Genomic DNA, 22,954 nt, shown 5'->3' with positions numbered 1-22,954 from the left:
GGCATCGCCTCATTCTTGTCCTTCCCCCCCGCTCCCCGCCCTCCCCACGTGCCAACAGGAAGCGGAAGTGAAGGATGCGTATATACGTATCCCAGCTGCCACTTAGCAACGCGAAGAGGTCAGGTGACACAATCAGCTGACTCCCGTGGAGGAAGACCCTGTGGCTGGGGCTGTTGCAGCCACGATTGCCCGGCTAGGGATCCGAGCCGAACTATCACCGTCAGAATGTCGGGCAAAGACCGAATTGAAATCTTTCCCTCGCGCATGTAAGTAAAAGAACGGGTCGAGCAGCATCCGTAGGTTCACGAACGCCTGTCCCGAGCTGCGATCCCTGCATACCCCGGACCGGCAGCGAGGTTCCTTGTTTGCTGGGCGGATCCTGAATTTCGTGAGTTTGGGGCGATGCACCCTTACGGCCCCCTCACAAGTCCCTCTGAGGAAACCATACGGAACAGAGCGATTCCAATCCGTAGGGACAGGCTGCCCGGCCTGCTTGTTTTTATGGAGGTGCGCTGACTTAGTAATGAAGCCATTCATCCCATATTCCCTTATGTAGCTGGGCAGTGGATTTATAGAACTATGAATCGTCGCCAGTTTTGCCTAAGGGAGTTCGCAGTTTAACGGAGAGATGGACCAGCCAGCGAGGTTTGATAAATACTCTGAGAAGGGAAGTTTACAATGGTGAGAAGCACATAAGAGAGGCGTCCAGGCCAAATTGGGGGTTGAGTCGAATTGCCCTAGCGTGGACATCAGATTCAATCTTGGATCCTTTTCCTCATTTTCCCAGATCCCACGAAATGTCACCTGCAGTGGGAAGATATCCCTGAGTTTCTGAGGCATTCCGTTTGCTCCATCACCATTGCACCTCGTTCAGACCTCTGTTATACCACCCATCAGATTATATAAAGTGAATATTTGTTTACACACCTTTCCCCCTGATTGTGAGCTGTCTCCAGGAGGAGAGAGCGTCTTGATAATTAACCCATAGAAAATCTACAAAAAAATTTCTTTGGATGAACCCATGTCTTCTTGGGATCTGCTCACTTGTGGCCTGCCCTTCTCTTGGGCCTGAATTCTTTCGCGGGAGAAAAAGCATTAGAGCCCCAGGTGGCCAGTTTTTAAAGACAGTTTTGCAGTTTTCTCAGATGTGCCTAACAATGCGTAGAAAGTAAAGATTATTATTTGCCTTCTCTTCTACTACTTTTTTTTTTTCTTCTTCTTCAGTGAGAAGTAGAAAATCAGTTAGGCTTTGATATTTAGATCTTTTGATTGTGGTCCTATTTCTTTGGGAGTGTTCTGGGTTTTTTTTTCTTCATCTTGATTTTTTTTTTTTTTCTCAGAGAATCTGGGAATGCTTAAAGTAAAAGAGTTACATTCAAATCCCAGACTTAGATTTGTTTCTGCCAGGGTAGCTCTAGCTGTTAATGAAATGAAAGAGTTCTTGGATTTTGTTTGCTTATTTTTTACTTTCACCTACTGGTTTTCTAATAGGTGTTTGTACTAGGTAGGAAGCAAGTCAGTTGTGGAGAAAAGTAGTGCCTGTAAAATAGATAAGGACCAAGGCTACCCTGGGATGGTAAGATCTGCAGAACTCCCAGTACTTGACTGACTAAAAGTCTTCCCTGAGACACCACCAAACTAGCATGGCCTAAGGCTCTGTTCTTAGAATGACTCAAGCAACCATTAAAATGCCTGCCTGAGAAAGCCCAGTGCTACCAGGAGAATTTTTTTTGTTTGTCCTGTCCAATACCTAGGATAGCCCTTGACCTCCCTTTCTTAAGGCATTTATTAAAAATAGCTTATAATTAGAAGTCTTTTCTTTTCCATTTGAGATATGTATGTCTCTCCTACAACTCAGAAGTGTCGTTCTCAACGATCTGAAAGCCATTTCTTTGAAATGTAGTCATTGGGAAGGATGAGGCTTCTGTCTCCCAGTCTCATGGGAAGATAGAATCCTAACTTCCATGACTACCAGCTAGCAGGCACAACTAGCCAAGTGTCATTTTCAGTGATCAACCCTTTGTAATTTTTCACTTCTGTGACTCTTCTTGAGTCCACTCTAGCTCCTTTCCCTTATTCTTCCTTTAAAATGCCTAACCACTTCTGTACAAGTCAGAATGTAGTTCACCTCTTTCTCCTACTTTCAGTGATTACTAAACAAAATTTCTTTTCACCACTTTAATGTCTGGCTGTGTTTATTTTTGATGGTACTCAGAATGTTAACATATTTTTGTTTGTACTTTGAGTCTAAGAAGTGAAAATGGCCTTCTTTGGGTTCAGACAAGAAGACTAATAGGTTTATAAAAGTGAAAATTGCTACTTGAGAGCACTCAGCTTGGTGATTGAGAGGAAAATAAGGTGCAGGAAGTTACTGCTTCTCTAAATATTTTCCTCAAGACTTAACAGCAGGTATTTTGTCATGCAGTCAGATGTCTTTGATTCAGCTGAAAACAAAGTCATCATTCTAGCTGAAGGTCGAACATTTTTCCTAGAGCTGAGCAGCTCTGTTTTTTTTAAAGAGCTAGGATAGAAAATACTATAGTGACCTCTGTGTCAGACAGTTCCACCATACAGTGTTACCCTGTGAAGTGGGGCTGTCTCCCACTTAGGCACCAGAAAGAGCAAAACAAGGTTAGAGTGAAAGCGAAAGAGGCATGAAGGATTTGCAGTCAACAGAGGTCCCTCAGATCCAGATTCTACAACATACTAGCTGTAAACTCTTGGGCAAATCACTCTTCAAGACTCAAGAAATAAAATTTGTCTATTTCACAGAGGTGCCATTAGCTAGGAGTAAATTAAAATTAGCATGATTAATTTTATCAATTGGCTTACCTTTTTTACTGTATTGAATCTGCAGCTAGGATTTGACTTAAATTTGATCCTCCAACTCTTTGAGCCCAAATTCTGGTCATTAGTGTCAACAACATAATATGTTAAATGTACACATTGGGCTGGATAGTTCCAGCTCAGGCTAGAAGCTGAACCGGCTTCACTTAGACCTCCAGTGAGGCCAGTCAGTGCAAATTCAGCTACTGACAGTAGTTTTCAAAGAGGGAACTGTTCATCTGATGCTATTTATAAATAGGCAGTGTGGCATGTGGTTGGGATACAGTGGGCCTGGGTTTGAGCTTTAGTTTGAGTCTTGGGCAAGAAACTGGAGTCGGAAATCTGTTTCAGTCTAGTCATCATCATTGTCCCCATCCCGTCCCCCCTGTGACGGAAGAAAGTGTTTCATTTTTCTAAGCCTCATTTTCAAGATAATATTTGAAGCTTCTTTCAGCTATAGAATTGTCTGTGTAACCTTTTCCCTATGGAAAAAGATTTCAGTAAAATCTAGGAATTTACCCAAAGGTCCATTAATAAAATCTAGGAATTTACCCAAAGGTCCATTAATACATTAATACATGCTGTTTTGCGATAGATTATGGTACCAGTCATATGAAATTATATCCCCTTATACAAATACCTTAAGTATCTACATTATACAATTGATCGTTAAATCATCTTACCTACTTTTTTTTATTACTATGTTTTATCTGGCATATGGTAGTAAGAACAGAAATGTCAATTTCTGCTGTTACTTTCTTGACTTTGGTATTGGGGTTTCTGATGGGAAAAGTTTGGAATAAGGAGGTAAGGAGATTTCTGTAGTTTGTCACTACTCAAATATGTGTCATTGGTTCCTAGAGTCATTTACAAAGTAATAAAATTATTGGTGATAGGATATTGACTGGTGAGATGAAAACACTTTAAATGCCATACTTTTAATAGAAAAAGTAATTAATGGTTGTGGTATCTAATACAAAAGGTTCAAAAGATAATAAATATAGTAAAAAGTAAATAACATATTTTCACTCAATCCCATTTCTTAAAGGCAGCTGTTACCAGTTTCTGTGAATCTTTTCTAGAACTGTTCTTCGTATTTGTATAAGCATATTCATCCCTTTCTTTGCATAAGAGAATATAATATAGATTATATTGTTCTTTTAGCTTTCTCTTTTTTTTATGACTGCATATTATTTCATTGTATGATGAACCATGATTTATGGAACATTTAGCTTGTTGCCACCTTTTTGCAATTACAAGGGTGGAGTACTCATTCTTAACATTGTATATATTTTTGTGTACATACGAGAGTAGATCTGTAGGATAAATTTCGCATAGTGGAATTGTTAGTCCCGAAGGTAAGAGCATTTCAATTTTTGATATTAGTGGACAGATTTAAAAAAAATGCTTAATACAGCTGTAATGGAAATACAGATATAAAAAAAAAAAAGGAAATACAGATATAATTTGAACTTGCAAATCAAATATTTTAGCTATGGTGGTATAAAATAGGACCCCTAAGAAATTGTATTATGATTTAATGTTTTTCCAGATATTGATTAAAGAATTATTTCTGTTTTAAGTAAATGAACTTCTTATTTATGGAGCACTGAAGATGGAAATTTGCAGTGAGAAACTAATTTTGTCAGCACAAATGCTATATATTCTTATTTTCATGACATCAAAAAGTAAAGCATAACTTTAATACTTTATTGGGGAAGTATTTTTATGTTTTCTAAACAGTGGGAATAAATATTTTTAACTTTGTATAGGGCACAGACCATCATGAAGGCTCGATTAAAAGGAGCGCAAACGGGTCGAAACCTCCTGAAGAAAAAATCTGATGCCTTAACTCTTCGATTTCGACAGATCCTAAAGAAGATAATAGAGGTAGAATAAACTGTGTTTACAACAGTTGCTTATTTTAAAGATACCTAAGGAAAATCCAGCATGGCTTTTGGCATTTTAATTTTTCTTTAAGTTATTTTAATTAAAATTTTTTCCTCCAAAAGTAAAAATACTATTATGACTAACAAGCTTCAGATCATTTAATAAAATATGGACTCATTACCCTTGCCTGCAAAGCCCTACTTGATCCGATCTGGCCCCTGCCTGCCACTCTGATCTCATTTGGAGCGTTCTCCCTACCATTTTCTTTCCGAACCTTTTCATTAGTTATTTCTCCTGCCTGAAATGTTCTTTTCCAGGACTTCTTTTGACTTGCTCCTCTTGTCATTCTGGTCTCTTCAGAGAGGCCATTCCTGATCGCCCAACCTGAAGTGACCACTGTATTTACTTCTGTCACATATCTTTCTTTTTTTTTTGTCTTCTTTCTTTCTTTCTTTCTTTCTTTCTTTCTTTCTTTCTTTCTTTCTTTCTTTCTTCCTTCCTTCCTTCCTTCCTTCCTTCCTTCCTTCCTTCCTTCCTTCCTTCCTTCCTTCCTTCTTTTTCTTTTTCTTTTGATTTATTTATTTGTGAATGAGCGAGAAAGAGCAGGAGCATGCGCGGGGGTGGGGGTGGGGTCAGAGGCAGAGAGAGTCTTAAGCAGATTGCACTCAGCCCAGAGCTGGATGCAGGGTTCAGTCTCATGACCCTAGGTGAAACCAGTAGTCCAGTAGTCAGACACTTAACCAGTTGTGCCACCCAGGCTTCCCACATTTCCTTAGTTTTGTCATAGCACATACTACTGCATGTTTTCTTGTTTGATTGGTTGCCTCCACTAGAGAGTGTTAGTTCCATGAGAGCAGGGACTTAATCCTTTCAGCACTTAGTTCCTGTTCCCAGAACAGTGTTGGCACATAGTATGTTTCAACTCAGTACTTTTTTTTTTTTTTTAAGATTTTTTATTTATTTATTCATGAGAGACACAGAGAGAGAGAGAGAGAGAGGCAGAGACACAGGCAGAAGCAGGCTCCATGCAAGGAGCCTCATGTGGGACTCAATCCCGGGTCTCCAGGATCACACCCTGGGCTGCAGGTGGCACCAAACCGCTGCGCCACCGGGCTGCCCTCAACTCAGTACTTTTTAAGTAAATGATAGGTGAATACAGAAATACATTTAAAAAGTGAAGATCCCTTCTCACCCCCTACCCTTCTCTCATTTCCTAGAGATGTTCTCTGGAACACTTACAGTCTTTTTTTCATCATGGATGTTTTCAGTAACACACAGCTGTTATACATTATATAGTTCAGTTCTGCCTCTTCCCCCTGGCAGAGTATGGGTAGCTTTCTGCATCAGTACGTAGATCTGCCTCTTTCTTTATGATAGCTGCATGGAACACCATTGAATGGATAATGGGATTTAACCATTTTTCTGTTGATGGATGTTTGGTTTTACTATTTAGTGGGTGAGGGTACTTTTAATCTTCATGTATAGGTGAGTACTGACGACACGGACTCCATCTTTGGCCCTCCATCTTGTTCATGGCTGCGCTGTGACCTTCCTCAGGGCTCTGTGTTATAGGCTCCATGGAGGTTTAATGTGTGCCCTGACCAGAATGTAGGGAGGCATTGTTCTGATCCTCTCTAGAGTGGTGCGCAAGTAACTCAGGTGGGTGGCTGGCTCGCAGGAGGCCCCACTTGAGGTAACTAGGGGGGGTGGCTGGCCTGCAGGAGGTGCCACTGGAGGTAACTGATCAGAGTGGCTGGCCTGCAGGAGGCACCACTTGAGGTAGCTTTACTGTGACAGTCACACTATGCCCCTCCCTCTATAAAAGCAGGGGATTATGGGCCAGGTTTGGTGGAAGAGTAGTCTCTTGGGTGATTAGCTGGTCCAGTGCCTCCTGTGGGTAGGTTATCCTGAGTAAAATGGTGTAAATGGTTCTGGAAGACTCGTGATGTTTTTTATTCTCAGGGTGCCTTCTGAGTCTGGGGGATACTTGGCTGGCCCTTCTCCACCTTCTAAGAGGCAGCAAGCCAACCTGGAGATGAAATGAAGCCATCCAGGCCAGGCAAGGGAAGCCCAAGCTGGTGGCCACCACAGTGTGGGGAGAGGTGGCCTGGCCTACGAGTGTGGAGTTTTGGGGGAAATGCCCCAGGGGTAGTTAAGTGGCCTGCCTGAGAGGGGAAGGGAGAGGAGACTAGTGGTAGCTGGGCCCTCAGTCTGTAGGTGGTGGAGCGCCTTGAAGGAGTCGGGAGTCAGAGAAGACTGGAGAAGCGTTGGTTCTGTTAATCCGTGAACCACCTGTATCTCCCCTCAGGATGTTGTGTCTGGAGGAATCCCACAGCAGGAGGGACACTTGGGAATTCGGGCCGGCTGTGGGAGAGCGGAGAGCTTGGTTACCCACCATTGGCTGCACACTGAAGGGAGAGCTGTGATGTCTTAAAGTGGGGTCCCTGGGGTAGTGGCTCTGATGAGGCTGACTGTGTCCTACAGGAGGAAGATGATTTACAGGTGCCCCCTCTGATTGCAGCAGAGCTCCAGGCCACTTTGCCTGAGGATGAGGGAGAAGAGATTCCCACTAGTCAGGAAAGGACGGTGAGGGACTATTCTGTCTCGGACTCTCAGGATCAGGTCAACTGTGTTAGGCAGGGCTGCCACCAAGGGGTGGCAGCTTGGCTGTTACCACGGTGGGTACTGGGGAAGATGGTATCCTCTTGGAGGTCTGGGATGTCAGAAATGGCCCCAGTCACTGCTCAACCTGCCTTGCGACAAAAATTCTATGCCACAGTCCTGGGTGAGAATCTCATGCGCCTAGTTAGTTTGACTGGATAAATGTTAGAATTAAGATAACTTGGCCTAAAAGGGGGATGTTCTTTGATCTCCATGGAAGAACTACAAGTGAGTCTATGTGGACTGGTAATGAAACCTGTCATTTACACCTAGCAGTTAGAGACCTAGATAAAGAATACTCTCCTTTGGTATGGAAGGCCTTCTATTACAGTCAGCCACCAGGGCATGGTATGGGACTTAGTATCTGTCCTCGCCCCTGTGGTTAATTGGCCCATTGCGATGGTAGCTACTATGATGGCTGGCTTAAGTAAAACCAGAAGAATCTGTCATAAGGGAAATAGGTTGAAAAACGGGAAAACAAATCCTCTGGATGATAAAATGGAAGAAAGGGGGCCCATCAAGTTCTCTTAATTATGGCAAGATCTAATATTATATAGGACCCTGAGAGAAAATAGAGACAACCCGATTTGGTTTTGCTAAGTCTATGGAAAGTGTTGCTTAAGGGAAAGCAGTTTATTCCTTTGGAAAGAAGGCTCAAAAAAACCAGGTGTGTCCCCGGGAGTTCTGCTAACAGAGGAATTTCAGGGGTGCATGCCTCTTACACCTAAAGACTAGGGGTTAGGCAGACATTGTGCTCTAGTGCATATAGTAGGGGTGACCAGAGGCTTCATGTTGAATTAACCATTTATTGGTCTCACAGTAACACACTGTATTAGCTTTAAGAGACAATGGAACTGAACGTACACTTATAGAAACCCCTTGAAATTTTGGGGAGAAATAAGGGCTGTTGATGTTTATGTGGGATAAATTATCAAGGTCCTAGAAATTAGTCTCTACCTACAGATTGGCAGGCTTCCTCCCCATTTTTTTCTAGTGCGTATTTCCTTCACTTGAATATTTTGGGCATAGATGTTCTACAGGATCTGGCTCTAATGGCAACAACAGGTTGTTTCAGGTTGCGTATCTGAGTAGTGAAACCTGTTTGGGTCATGCAAAATGGAAACCTGTACAGCTGCCTGTTTCTGGAGAGTAATAAACATAAAACAACATGAGCTACTAGAGGGGCATGTTGAAATTACTGTTATCGTTCAAGAATTAGAAAAGGCACAGGTAGGGGAATCCCTGGGTGGCTCAGCGGTTTAGCGCCTGCCTTCAGCCCAGGGTGTGATCCTGGAGTCCCGGGATCGAGTCCCACATCAGGCTCCCTGCATGGAGCCTGCTTCTCCCCCTGGCTGTGTCTCTGCCTCTCTCTCTCTCTGTCTCTCATGAATAAATAAATAGAAAATCTTTAAAAAAAAAAAAAAAAAAAGAAAAGGCACAGGTAATCAGGCATACTCAGTGCTCATTCAGTAGTCAGTTTGGCCTATAATGAAATCTAACAGGGCCTGCCAAATGACGGTAGATGATGGGCAACTCAGTAAAATTACTCTGCCCATCCATGTTCATTGTGCCTATTATAACCTTATTGTTAGGAAAAAATCATGGCATCTATTAAGACTTATCATTATGTACTAGACTTATCTAATGCCTTTTCCAGAATTTATTAGGACATGAATTGCAAGATTAATTTTCCTTCATATGGAATGGGAGACAGTGGACCTTCCAGGTGTTGCCCCAAGTGTATCTCCTATCTCCATAGTCCCACAGTTTGTCACAGGTTGGTGGCCAGAGATTTGGAAAAATGGATATTGTCAGAGACAACAGTGCTTTATCATTATATAGGTGTAATGTTAACTTGTGATGATTTTATCCTCCCTGTCTTAGTCTGGGTTAATCGGTAAAGTTCCTGGGCATCACCTGGTCAAGTAAGACAAGTGTCAAGTAAGACACTCCCCAAGACTGCCAGAGACAGTCGTTAGTAAAATGCAAGCCTTCTCAATCCCTAAAATGGTAAAGGAATTACAGGCTTTTTTGATTTATTGGGTTGCTGGAGACTTTTTGTTCCGTATCTAGTGATAGAGCAGCTATTAAGACCTTTTAAATGTTTTGGTTAGGAGAGTAAGCTGATGGGATTGGGGTGCAAACCAACAAGAGGCTGTCCTTTTTTGTTTTTGTCTTTTTTTAAAAAGGTTTTACATCTTTATTAGAGCATGAGCGGTGATAGAGGAAGCAGCAGAGGGAGAGGGAAAACCAGACTCTCTATTGAGCAGGAAGCCTGATGCCAGGCTCGATCCAGGACCCTGAGATCAAACCTTAGCTGAAGGCAGATGCTTAACTGACATGCCCCAATAGGAGGCCATCTTAAAGGCAAAAATGGCAGTAAATCAATTACAGACCTTGAGAGTAGTAATGCCAGATGTGAATTGTGAATTAGTTGTAAATTCATATCTAGAGGGTTTGGCTGGGGCTTGTGGTATTGATGAAATGGAAAATGGATTCTGTTAGGATTCTAGTCTCAATTGTGGAAAGGAACAGAGCCGGGGTAGTCCCATGGAAGAACAACTATTAGCTATATATCTTGTCACTAAAACAGATGGAAGGACCAGGAGTGCTGATTTGCCTCTGATGGTATGCACCTCTTTGTGAGTAGGAGGATGAATTAAGGACTCCTTCAGCAGACCTAAGTGTGGCTCTGTCTGGGTAAGCACATAGAAATGGCATGCTTACCTACAGCGGAGGAGCTCTTGCAATACCATCTCGCTATCTCATGAGCAATACTCATTACTAGGGCCAGTCACCTCAGTCAACCCAACACAACTTCCAGAAGTCATTGACACTTTGCCTCCCTTCCCCCAAGTAAAGGGGAAGGCTCACCTCTTGCGGATACATAGTATACTGATGGCAGTTGCCAGGGAAACTTGCCTATTTGGCATTCCTCTGCTATCTGTCTGGATTCTGATGTACTTTGGTTTGAAGAAGGAACTAAACAAAGTAGTCTGTGGGCAGACTTGAGGGTGGTATGGGTTGTGTTGACATATGAGGCAGTGCCCATGGATTTGGCTTCTGACAGCTGGGCAATGTTGTAAGGGTTGACAGCATGGATGCTGTGATGGCACAAAGAAGGTTGGGGTATATTAAATAGATCTCTGTGGGGAGTAGAATTGTAGGAGTATATTTGGGAAGTATGCCCTAAGCCTGATGCAGCTGTCCAAGTATGGCATGTGTCCCTGCTCACTCCCCATCCCCAGTACCAGGCCATTATGAGGCAAATGCTCTAGCCCAGAAACCAGTCCTGCTAGAGGAAATGCTGACCCTGTGTGATGTAGAGAATGGGTCTTTCATAAATCGGGACACCAACCAAGGTCCCAGAACTACTCAGCAAATAGTAAAAAGATTATATTTGCCTTTAAAATATTCCAGTCTGTAAACTGCTGACAAGGATTGCTCTCAGTGGCACCTCAGGTAATGGCCATTGTGCCATACCCTAGGGTATATTGGGTGGCCTATGAGCCCTGTTTCTTGCTGGCTGATAAGATTACATAGGCCCTTTGGCAGTATTGGAAGGGCACAAACATAAACTGACCTGTGTGGACACTTGCACAGGACTTATCCAAGCCTTTGCCTGTAAAAGAGCTAATTAGGCTGAAGCTATAACAGATTAACAGAACTGGAGAGCATGTACAAACTCCAACTCCGATTGTGATCAAGGGATATGTTTTACTGGCCATGACATCCAAGAACGGGCAGAGGCGTGGGCTATCTTGTGGACTTCCCACCTGCCTTACAGTCTGACTGCTGCAGGTCTAACAAAGGATGAATGGACTAATAAACACATTAAAGACTGTCACTAGGCGGCTCTCTCAAAGGATGATCTCCAAGACTAACTGGTAATTCAACTTTTTAAAGCTGTGCATGCATAGCAGGACAGACATCTACGTATATGAATGCCTAACCAGCAGCACCCATGCAGCTTACAGCTCTTGGGTGCGGGTATTGTTGGGAGGTCTGAGGGCCCTTGGGGGTGGAGGAACTCCTTTTGTGGTTGTTATAAGATTTCCATCTGGTAAGGCTCTATCTAGTTCATTGGAAATTGACTTGGAATGCCTCCTCCCTGTGGCTTGGTGTCCTAATCCCTTGGGCCCAAGGCCTCACATCTAGTATTCCTAATACATTGGTCAGGGCCCAACACATGCAAATAATTGCTTCAGAATCTCTGATGCTTGGTATTAAGGTAGGGTTGTTAGTATGGATGTCTACATACAATGTAGACACATCGTCTGATGATACTAAGGGGCAAAATAAAAATGGTTTCATCTTCTAGGGAAAATACCAAAGCCAGGGATGATATTAGTTCATGGGAACTAAACCACAATTCTGTTGTTGCTGACTGAAGATTTGCCGTATCTGTTACCTATAAAACATTTCTTACTGCCCATAACCTTGCATTGTTAATGTTTCTGTTGTGTCTGGAAACATCTTGTTATAGGCCTTACATAACTGAAATTTACAGTTGCTCCAGCTGCTGGGTGTGGAAAGGACTTCTTCACTGGGTGGCTGGGGAACCATTGTTCTAAGTATTTTCTTTGGTGTTATAAGTATATTGCTGCTGTGGCATAGGGATGTCACCTGAACCACAGCACGTCACCTCCCAATACGGTGGCTGTGTGGCTGTTGTGGAAGAATGGCATGTAAAGATTATGCAGGCCGTAAAGATGTTGAGGGTAGAGTAGCAGAGTGCTGACAACACTGACTGCCTGGTTTTTCTCCTTTATCTTGTTCATGCTGCACAATGACTTCCCTTGGGGCTGCATGTTCCAGGGCCCATGGAGGTTAATGTTAGACCTGACTGGAATGTGGGAAGTGTTGTTCTCACCTTTCCTAAGTGATGCACAAGGGTGCCACTTCAGGCAACTAGTAGAGATGGCTGGCATGCAGAGAGTACCGCTTTAAGTAATACCCTTTGACCTCCCTGCCATGCCCTTTCACTCTATAAAAGTGGTTATGGTCCAGACTTGGTAGAGAACAGCGGTGGAGAGTAGCTGCATAGCTACCTGGATTGTCTTCTTTATCTCTCCCTGTTGGTAAGTTACCTAGAATAACTGTGTAAATAATATGGAGTGGTTTGTGTTGCTTTTCCGTCTCAGAGTGCCTTCTCCCTCTGGAGGACACTTTACTGTCCCTCCTCCATCTTCTAACAGTATGTGTGCTAGCATTTCTCCAGAAAGTTCTAGAATCTCAAGGATTTACTTTTTTTTTTTTTTTTTTTGAGAGTGAGAGAGCATGAGGGGAGGCAGGGGGGAGCAGCAGACTCCCTACTGAGCCCAAACCTGGGCTCCATCCCAGGACCCTAAGATTATGACCTGAGCCAAAGACAGACACTTAACAGACTGAGCCACCCAGGTGTCCCTATTCATTTAAATTTTTGGTGGATAACTATTCTCCAAGTTATACTAATTTATATTCTTACCAAATGATCGATGGGAAGACCTGTTCTCTCAAATTCTTCCTAACTGGTTATTAATCTTTATTTGTTGCCAGTTCGTTGGGCTAAAATTGGTATCTTTTTACTTTTTAAAAGGTGATTTATTTCAGAGAGAGCCATGGAAGGGGCAAAGGGAGAGGAGAATCTCAAGCAGATTCCATGCTCAGCATGAAGTCTGATGTGTAGGGCTTGATCTCATAATCCTGAGATTATGACCTGAGCCAAAATCACTAATAGTCGGATGCTCAACTGACTGAGCCACCCAGAGGCCCCTAAAATTAGTATCTTTTAATTTGTACTACTTTTGATTATGAGGTTGAACATCTTTTCATGTTTATGGGTTATTTGATTTTTTTGGTGACTTTTATCTTTTTGTAGAAGTTCTACAAATATTCTAGTTTATAAAATGCTAAAATATTTCCTCCTGGCTTTTAACTTCTTCAAAATGCATTTTTTATAAAGCTGACTTTTTTTTTTTTTAGATTCTAATTTTTGTGAGAGAGAGAAAAAGAGAACGCTTGTGAGTGCGAGTATGAGTGGGGAGAGGGATAGGGAGAAGCAGACTCCCTGCTGAGCAGGGAGCCCAATGTGGTGCTCATGTGGGGCTCTATCCCAGGACCATCTGTGCCAAAGGCAGACACCTAACCAACTAAGCCACCCAGGTGCCCTAAAAAATATTTTTTATTTGGTCAATCTGTTAGTCTTTTTTTTTAAACAAGGCTTTTGGGTTATATACAATGCTTAGAAAGACTTAAAGAGATTAAGAAAATATTTTGTGTTTTATAGTTATTTTAAAAACTTTAATAACTTCTGGAGTGTGTGATGTGAGGAGGTGGGGACAAGCTCATTTTGTTATTGGCTGGCCAGTTGAATGGTCTCTTACTAAATTTCTATATAGACCTGTGACTGTTTCTGAACTCTTACATTTCATTGACTTAATTGTCCCTGTAATTGATGTATTTCCTTATTGTAACTATGTGTTCCTTTTTGGAACTATATGTTTTACATATAGTTACAACTCTGCCCACCTGCCCCAGCTCTTTTCCTTTCAGAAAGATTGGATTTTCTCAAACATTAAATATTTGGATTTATATTAAAATCACTATGCCATTAAGGTTTTGACTGCAGTGCAGTGAATTTAAGAGATTAATTTGAGCACATTAGTATGCACCCATTCAGGAATAAGATGGATCCTTCAATAAAGATTGTTTTCTGTTTCTTAATGTCTCTATTCAGATGTTTTAATTGTAAAACATGTGGTTTTGCAACACTGTTAGAGACCATAACCAAAACTGTCCAAGCAAAATTGGATGTTTTTGTTATCAAGTCAATATTTTAGACCTGGCATAAAATACTGGCTACTAAAGGAAAATGATTTTCATGTTTTTTTCCTTGTAAAAACTTTGGTTGAATAAGTTGTTGGTTTATGCTTTTCCAGACTAAAATGTTAATGGGTGAAGTGATGAGAGAAGCTGCCTTTTCACTTGCTGAGGCCAAGTTCACAGCAGGGGACTTTAGGTAAGAAGACTTAATGGGCTATTTTGAAAAAGTGCTTTTATGTTCATAATTTCACTTAAAAGCTATGCTTAATGAAAAAGCATCTAAGCATTAAAGACAAATGATGGGGTTAAAAGTATTATTATTATTACTCAATTATCACCCTAACACCAGTGTCTTTATTGTCACCCACATGTGTCTGGTTCAGAGTTGTAGGCATAGGTTACTTAACATTCTGTAGTCTGTTTTCATTTAACATTGTATCCTAAATGTCTTATTTTCATATAGTTGTATAACTTTTCTCTAGATGTACATAATTTATTAACTGTTTCTCCTAATGGTGAACATTTGGGGTGGTTTTAGATTTTTGGATTGTTAGAAAAGATGGCATGAACATTTTCATGCATAGATATTTTTGTTTCTGTAGAATTACTTCTTTAGGCAAAGTTGGAGAATAGAATTGCTTTAAAGGATGTGAATTCTGCGGTTTTTGTTTACATCAATGTATGCTTTACATACAAAGCATGTAAAATGGTTTAATTTTGGCTTTACAGGGGTTTTGCCAGTTTTGTTGTATCATTTTCCCCAAATAAGCTTGTGTGGTAAACCCAGCAAGCATTGTTCATCTCCTTTTAAATTCAGTGCCTTTAAGAGGTCAAATGGCTGTTTGGGGACAGAGATGGAAATTGTTTTCAGGGCTTTTTTAAAATTTTAATCGTCTTTACCCAATGACACAATGTCTCCATTCCTAGAGTGTGTCATTCAGAAGTATTACCTAATGGGCAGGTTTTATAACCTCAGGGGGATAAGGCCTCTTGAAGAGATGGACTTTAATTTTTGCTAGTGTTGGTAGAATGGCAACTTGCATTGACTTTTCTAGCAGAGGGAGGGAATCAATAATAGTATGTAAGTGGTATGTGAATGTGTTTTAGGGTGGTTTGGTGAAAACACTTTATGATAAGAACAGGTTGGGTTGCGTACTCAGACAAAACCAGATGGAAGTTAGGTTCCAGGGTAAGGGAATTGAACCTCCTACTTAGCCAAGCTAGAAGGTTTGGACAGCAAACCTAGAAGGAAGGAGTTTTCTCTAAATTACATTAGCTGAATAAAAATCCTTAAAGTCACATCTTTGGCACCATATGCCTGACCAAAAACTCAAGCAATCCGTGTACTTTAAAATCACTTTGTTGTTTTCTTACCATTAGAGCTTTGAATATTGTTCATTGCTCTCTGAGGCCCTCCTCTGGCAGCAGTGATTTTTCTTTTTCTGGAAAGAATTCTCAAAACATACTTGTACTACCTCACTCTTGCTGAAAATGTCGCTCTAAAATCTCAATTAAATGAAAGCCTTTTCTTTTTCTGCAGCACCACAGTTATCCAAAATGTAAATAAAGCCCAGGTGAAGATCCGAGCTAAGAAAGATAATGTAGCAGGTAACTTTTCAACTCTTTAGAATCCTTAGGAAGAAGACATTTAAAAATTAATCTGTTTATAGGCAAGATCTTCATATCCTAATTAATCTCTTCTAATTAGAACAAGTTGATTTGCTTTACATGTTAAAATCTTTGTAACTGGTTGTTTCCAGAGGAAGGGGTGGGGGGGATAAAGTTAGTTATACACGATGAATATGTTCTAGAGATTGGCTGTACAGTGTAGTGCCTATAGGTAACAATGCAGTGTTGTGTATATAAAAACTCAGGATAGCTCTTGTGTTGAGTATTAATACACACACAAACAAGAAAAGGGACACAAGAAATCTTTTGGAGGTGATAGATACGTTTGATTGTGGTGATGGTATCATGGGTGTATGCAGGTATCTAAATTTATCAAAAATGCATAATTAAATATGCATTTAAAAAAATTTTACGTATGCCTCAAAGCTGAAAGGAGAAAACTGTAACAGCTAGATGTCTTATTACTCAGGATAAGTTGATTATTAAATAGGAATGAACACTTAAGATACCAGGTTCCTTAAATTGATTCATTGAAATCAGTAAAGTTCTAGATAGTCTCTTGTCTTTTGAGTATTTGCTAAAAAAGAAACATAAGGAACAATGGTAATTAAGAAACTACTTCAGAGACATGTTTGTGAATCCACATGTTTGTTTTTAACAGGTGTTACTTTGCCAGTGTTTGAACATTACCATGAAGGGACTGACAGTAAGTGTGAAACTTTGGTAGTGATGTCTCTGGGTTCTCTAGATTCCTCTTTATTTTTAATTTTTAAATTTTTTTAAAGATTTTTTTTTTTTTTTTTAAAGATTTATTTATTTGAGAAGGATGTAGAGCACAAGGAGGCTCTACAGGGGGCATGGAGAGGGGCAGAGGGAGAAGAAGCAGACTCCCTGCTGAGGAGGGAGCCGGATATGGGGTACTCTCCCGGGACCCCTGAATCATGACCTGAGCCAAAGGCAGACAGACGCTTAACCAACTAAGCCACCCAGGTGCCCTCCAGATTCCTCTTTAAATGAACCTTTTTCTGGAAAATGGGTGCTAGATAGGCTTTCTTAGAGTTCAGTGGTTCCAGTGTTAGCATCCTTCTTGTACAGTTGGGAGGAATCAGTTAATAAAAGTGTTATGGCAGGAAGTCATAAAACATTGTAATGTCTTAAAATAATTTATTTCAACCTATAAATACATAAACATAGTCATTTGCCATTAAAAAAATTTAAGGCTGTGGCCTTTGAGTAGGAATCCACTAATTAGACTTCTATGTTGTCTTTCTACATAAACTATGCCCATAATGCATTGTTCATAATTTCAGTTTGTTTCTTTAAGGTCTTAGATTCTGTGATGCAATCTGAATGCTAAATATTCCTAGATTTTATAGCTCTCAATTTTTTACAATTGTCTTAGCATTTCCTAATTTGATAGCATTTTTTGGGTAATGACATGTCTTTATTGAATCTTTCCAAAATAATCGACTTTTTTTCATAGGACCAACAATTTTTGGGACTCATTTTCCATTGGTTCACATAGAACATTTAGTGTAGCTCAAATAAAGAAATGGAGCATCCTAGAGAGTCACCTGTTAATGGAATATCATTGTACTATGGGCACCAGGCCATATGATGCCCAAGGGAATGGGGCATAGGGTGGTAAAGTGAAGGTTGGTTAAAAGCTTCACCTATAGTTATATTTAGAATAGTTTCCTTGGGAAGAAAAACATGTTCACTGTTACTCTTAACTATAGAGAACAAATGTTACCAGAGGGTAGGTGTGTGTGCGGGGGAGGGGATGGGTGAAATAGTTGATAGGGATTAAGGAGTGCACTTTGCTTTTTAATAATTTTTTTTTTAGATTTTTATTTATTTATTCATGATAGACACAGAGGGGGAGAGAGAGAGAGAGGCAGAGACACAGGCAGAGGGAGAAGCAGGCTTCATGGTGGGAGCTCGATGTGGGACTCGATCCTAGGACTCCAGGACTGTGCCCTGGGCCGAAGGCAGGCGCTAAACCGCTGAGCCACCCAGGCATCCCCAAGGAGTGCACTTGTAATGAGCACCAAGTATTGCATGGAGGTGTTGAATCACTATATTGAACACCTGGAACTGTTACACTGTACGTTAATTGGAATTTAAATAAAAACAAAACAAATGCTTAAAACCGCATATGAGAAAAACCAGGCATATTCATTTATCAGCATGTCCTGGGGGAGTGGGATGGGTGCTTCATGTTTGCATCTTAACAGGGTTTAGTGAATTTGTTTCTCCTTATTTGGAGAACTTCTGACTTGTTCTGGGGAAACTTATGGGGAAGATTATTTACTCTGTAATTACAAATGTTGTCTGACTGGTTCTTTCAGGTTATGAACTGACTGGTTTAGCCAGAGGTGGGGAACAATTGGCTAAATTAAAGAGGAATTATGCCAAAGCAGTGGAATTACTGGTGGAACTAGCTTCACTTCAGGTAAGTAGCAGAAGAGCCAGAGAATTCCTGCTACAGTTTGATATTTAAGAGCTATTTGGAGAAGATTCGCATCTTGAATCAGAGCATCCTTCACTTAGTGCTTTAAGCTATTTCTGATTTTATATGAAATAAGCCAGAGGGGTTTTGATTTCTGAAATGGTGACTTCGGCACCATTGTCCCCACTTACTACTAACAAAATATGTGTGTAGTAGAAGAGTTTCACTCTTTGGTAGGTGAGAATAGCAACAGCCAATACTAGATTTAATTGTAAATATAACGTGGTTTATGCATGAAAGCTACTCTTTTTCCCCTTTGTGGCCAGTTAATAGAGATATATATGTAATATTATCTGATTCTCTCCCCTTGCCATTTTTATGACTTTAGGGTGAATCTGAAGTAAACAAATTATAATGGCAAGGAAATAGTGTTAGCTGTATGGAAACCTCATAAGAATTTTTTTGCTTTTTAAGCATGTCGAAAGTAGTTTTGGTTTCCAAATGTTCTCTACAAGTGCAGTCTGCGTGAAGCCAAGTGAACAGGACATGATTAGGAAGACTTCATGCTTACATTATTGTCCTCTTATTTTAGACTTCCTTTGTTACTTTGGATGAAGCCATTAAGATAACCAACAGGCGTGTAAATGCCATTGAACACGGTGAGTGTAAGCTGTGAGGTTCTTTGTCCACTTGTCCATACCTCCACATTTGTATGGGAATCAGGCCCTGATCACGAGGTGAATAAGACCTTACCCTCTCCACAGTGGGAAGGGCAGTGTGGGTTAGTAGGAAGGGCACAGGAAGGTGTTAGTAAGTACTTAGAGTTATGTATGTGGATTTGGGGGGAGTTACACTCGTAAGTTAAAAATTCTGAAGTGTTGTATTTCTGGTTATGAACAAAGGATGAAACTATTTTTCAAGAGCCCTCGTGTTTTCTTTAGTTCTTTCCAATGATTCAGTAATCTTTTTGAACCAATTAAATATTTAACTTGAAATCCCTTTCCTATAGGCCTTATATCCTGCTCTTCTCCTTGATTCCTAAAAATTTTCCTATTGGATGCATTTATTTTCCATCTCTTATTTCATTATTCTGTAACTGTGTGTAGCGTTGCCACAATACTTTCTGTTCATGAAGCTCCATTTTCACTAAAGAAATATTCAATTTTATTTTATTTTATTTTTTAAAAATTTTTATTTATTTATGATAGTCACACACAGAGAGAGAGAGGCAGAGACACAGGCAGAGGGAGAAGCAGGCTCCATGCACCGGGAGCCCGACGTGGGATTTGATCCCGGGTCTCCAGGATCGCGCCCTGGGCCAAAGCAGGCGCCAAACTGCTGCGCCACCCAGGGATCCCGAAATATTCAATTTTAAAGTAAAGGAACAAATTTTGAACAGTAGAGACGTTATTTTGCTGTTAAGGAGGAAATTATCTCATTTTTAAAAACTCAATACACCTTTCCTGACCAGCTGCTAATGCCAGGCCTTGTAAATGGAATTCCAAGCCAAACAAAGTGGATAAAGTAATGGTTCCAACTCTTAGCAAGTTTACATTTTAGAAGCAGATAGGCAAATTCTGTGTAAAGTAGCACCTTATGATTAACCTAAAACTCAACTTAGTCCCACTGCCTGATCTACCTTTTCACAGTGGATTGAATTTATGTTTAAAGTAACATCTGTGTGGTTCAGTGTTACATATTCATATAAATTCAGTATATTCACTGTTGTATATATTGTGGTCCAAAGTTATCTGTCCATAGAAAGGATGCTAAGGGCATATACCGAAATAGTTATTTTAGGGTGGTTGGATACTTTATTTTTTCTTTTTGTTTTCTACATTTTTGCATTGTAAATGTATATTAATTTTACAATTAGAAAAAATCTACAGATGAACATTGGCAATTTGAAAAAAACGGTTGAAGTTCTCACATACATATTTTTTTAAACCCTAGTCATCATTCCCCGGATCGAACGTACCCTTGCTTATATCATCACAGAGCTGGATGAGAGAGAGCGAGAAGAATTCTATAGGTTTGTTGAAATTGGCAGTTACTGATCATTTTTTGTTTTTCATATCTCAAAGGCTTAATTTGTTGAGACTGTTGGCTTATGTTCTTTAGAATTAGCACAGCCTGTATTTTATTCTGATAAATGAAAGCAAGACATAATATTGGCAAAGGCTGTGGAGACTATGCCATGTTTTGCACATATTTAAAACAGGACATCTCCAAAAAGGCCCTTAGGAGAAACTATTCATAGACTTGGTTAATCTTTGAAATAGTAATTTAGATCGGGTAAACTGGAATTTGTCAATCAATGAATATGTATTGCATGATGAACATGTTCTAGGAGAAAGTATAAAGTACTTGGGGGGCATTACATAATAATATAAATCATACCATTAGAGAATTAGCCAGTACTCCGAGAAATGATGCATGTATATGAATTGGTTATGAACAGTTAGGGCTGGTAGGGGCAACAGATACTAAATAGGTAGTATATGGAGGTTAGCATTTGTAGGTGTTTATTACCCTCTTTATAAAACTAGCAGAAATCAAATCTACTTAGAACTGGAAGTGTTCAGAAAATTCCCTCCTTTTGTTTTACAGGTTAAAGAAAATACAGGAGAAGAAAAAGATTCTCAAGGAAAAATCGGAGAAGGACTTGGAACAACGGAGGGCAGCTGGAGAAGTGATGGAGCCTGCTAATCTTTTGGCTGAAGAGAAGGATGAGGATCTTCTGTTTGAATAATCTTTCCTGCTCTGGTTCTTTCATAAGCTCTAACATGGCACCATTGTAATTCACGGTGTGTAGGTTTGGTATGTGTGGCTATTTATTTTTTGGCCTAAGAATTTCACTGGTAAAATTTCCTTGGATATTGGTTATGGGACTACATTTGCAAACTCATAATTCAGCAAGCATTTATCTCATGAGATTTGTAGAGCCTGCCCAGGAACCTGTAGAATTTATTCTGCAGAAGCAGTACCCTACTCCATTTATTTCTGTTAAAGTGCTCTGCTTCCCAAGCATATTAGGAAATTCCCGTTAGGAAGCCACAGTGGCCTCAGGCCAGCTGTCACTGTAGCACTGGTTGTTCCTACCCTGCTCCAGCACCTTGGCACTGTCATCAGATTGCTGCAGCTGCCCTGTGTAACCCTGGTGCTTCTCTCAAGCTTTATGAAACCCTATTTTTCCTTGCATGACAGGTCTCTGTCCTGTCTGTCATGGGAGTTCTGCCAATTTTAATGTGATTATGGTATAAACAGTAAAATGATTTAAAAATGAGTTGTTCCTTTTTTTAAAAAAAAATTATGCTAAGAATATCAGTCACGTTCTTATGCTCAGATTGGCACATGGGACAGTCTCCTAAAAAGAGCTTTCTCTGCAGACATAAAGGATGTGTGGATAGTTTCCCTTTTTCCCCCTTCATAGTATGTGTTTTACTGATAAGTTTATTGGGATGATTGTTGAATTTTGGGGTGCTCCTGAATATGCCAGTGAGTTAAGAGGTGTGGTTATTCTTTCCTAATTGAAGAAAAAATAATTCTCAAAAAAAATAATTTTCTGAGAGTAAGAAAGAAAACTTTTATAAGCAGTTAACTAACACTTGCTGTCTTCCATTAAATAGGAAGATGAAGTATTTGGCCATATCAGGAGCTGAGGTTTCTTTTTTTTTTTTTTTTTAAAGATTTTATTCATGAGAAACAGAGAGAGAGGCAGAGACACAGGCAGAGCAAGAAGCAGGCTCCATGCAGGAAGCCCGACGTGGGACTCAATCCCGCACGCCCTGAGCCAAAGGCAGATGCCCAACTGCTGAGCCACTCAGGCATCCCCTGAGGTTTTTAGTGCTGTTTTGTTTGGTGGTGAGCCATCTGTTTACTCAGGCTTTTTTTTTTTTTTTTTTTAAGATTTTATTTATTTGACAGTGTGTGTATACAAGCAAGGGAAGTGGCAGGCAGAGGGAGAGGGAGCTTCCCCAACTGAGCAAGGATCCCAGTGTCGTGCTTTATCACTCAATCCAGGACCCTGGGATCATGAACCGAGCTGAAGGCAGACATTTAACCATCTGAGCCACCCAAGCGCCCCCTACCTAGGCTTTCTTGTACCTAGTCCCAGGCATTTCTGAGGTGATTGGCTATGAGACAGTTTTTAGTGAAACTGTGATACTAGGCCTTTGAGTATTTAAGTCAATTGATACTACAAGCCTAGCCTTTTTAAAGTATTAAGTAATTTTGTAAAGATTTAGTATCTGTTACAAAGTAATCTTAGTTATGTGCGAGGCCCTGTTTTAAGTGTTTATATTATCACACCAGAAGAAGTACATATTATTTTAATCCCACATTTCACCAAGAAAATTTGCTGGAGTAATTGGTCAGGTAGGTGGTATATTCAGAATTTAAATCCAGGCAGTTCTACCTTCAGTGAAGTTTTTGTACCCTTCTAACCTTTCTTGCCTCCCCTATATTTAAAACTTTTGGGTAAAGGTGTAAGATATAAGGCCTGTCCTGGAGGAGCCTAGTTTTAGCCTGTTATACTGATTTGGGGGTTTTATTCTGCTAAGTAACTTCAGTAGTGACTAGAAAGCCAACAAGTGAGTTTCTAAGCGATTCAGTGTTACCTATTTTTAAGGCTTAACATTTAATCCTCCCAATACCGGAGTGGAATGTAAATACTATTCTCTCCGTTTTACA

General features: G+C 40.4%; 1 protein-coding gene across 1 annotated transcript; it reads left to right on the top strand.

The window, feature by feature from the left end:
* Positions 1-81: 81 nt before the first annotated feature.
* ATP6V1D (ATPase H+ transporting V1 subunit D) lies at positions 82-21,548 on the top strand. Its single transcript, XM_038544995.1, has 9 exons — positions 82-266; positions 4,599-4,716; positions 14,298-14,377; positions 15,722-15,789; positions 16,472-16,516; positions 18,162-18,265; positions 18,855-18,921; positions 20,216-20,294; positions 20,873-21,548. Exons 1-9 carry the CDS (start codon positions 226-228, stop codon positions 21,012-21,014), a joined length of 744 nt encoding a protein of 247 aa, XP_038400923.1. The 5' UTR covers positions 82-225; the 3' UTR covers positions 21,015-21,548.
* The last annotated feature ends 1,406 nt before the right edge of the window (positions 21,549-22,954 follow it).

This window comes from Canis lupus, chromosome 8 (genome assembly GCF_011100685.1).
Source record: "Canis lupus familiaris isolate Mischka breed German Shepherd chromosome 8, alternate assembly UU_Cfam_GSD_1.0, whole genome shotgun sequence".
Classification (NCBI taxonomy): domain Eukaryota; kingdom Metazoa; phylum Chordata; class Mammalia; order Carnivora; family Canidae; genus Canis; species Canis lupus.
The sequence above is the reverse complement of the archived record's forward strand: the minus strand, read 5'-3'. Positions and strand labels throughout refer to the sequence as shown.

What these genes read in the sequence shown, in the direction of transcription:
- ATP6V1D (XM_038544995.1), top strand. Translation starts at nt 226, where the DNA reads ATGTCGGGCAAAGACCGAATTGAAATCTTTCCCTCGCGCAT. An exon ending in TAAGAAAGATAATGTAGCAG is followed by an intron (nt 15,790 to 16,471) that starts GTAACTTTTCAA and finishes TGTTTTTAACAG; the next exon opens with GTGTTACTTTGCCAGTGTTT. An exon ending in TTACCATGAAGGGACTGACA is followed by an intron (nt 16,517 to 18,161) that starts GTAAGTGTGAAA and finishes TGGTTCTTTCAG; the next exon opens with GTTATGAACTGACTGGTTTA.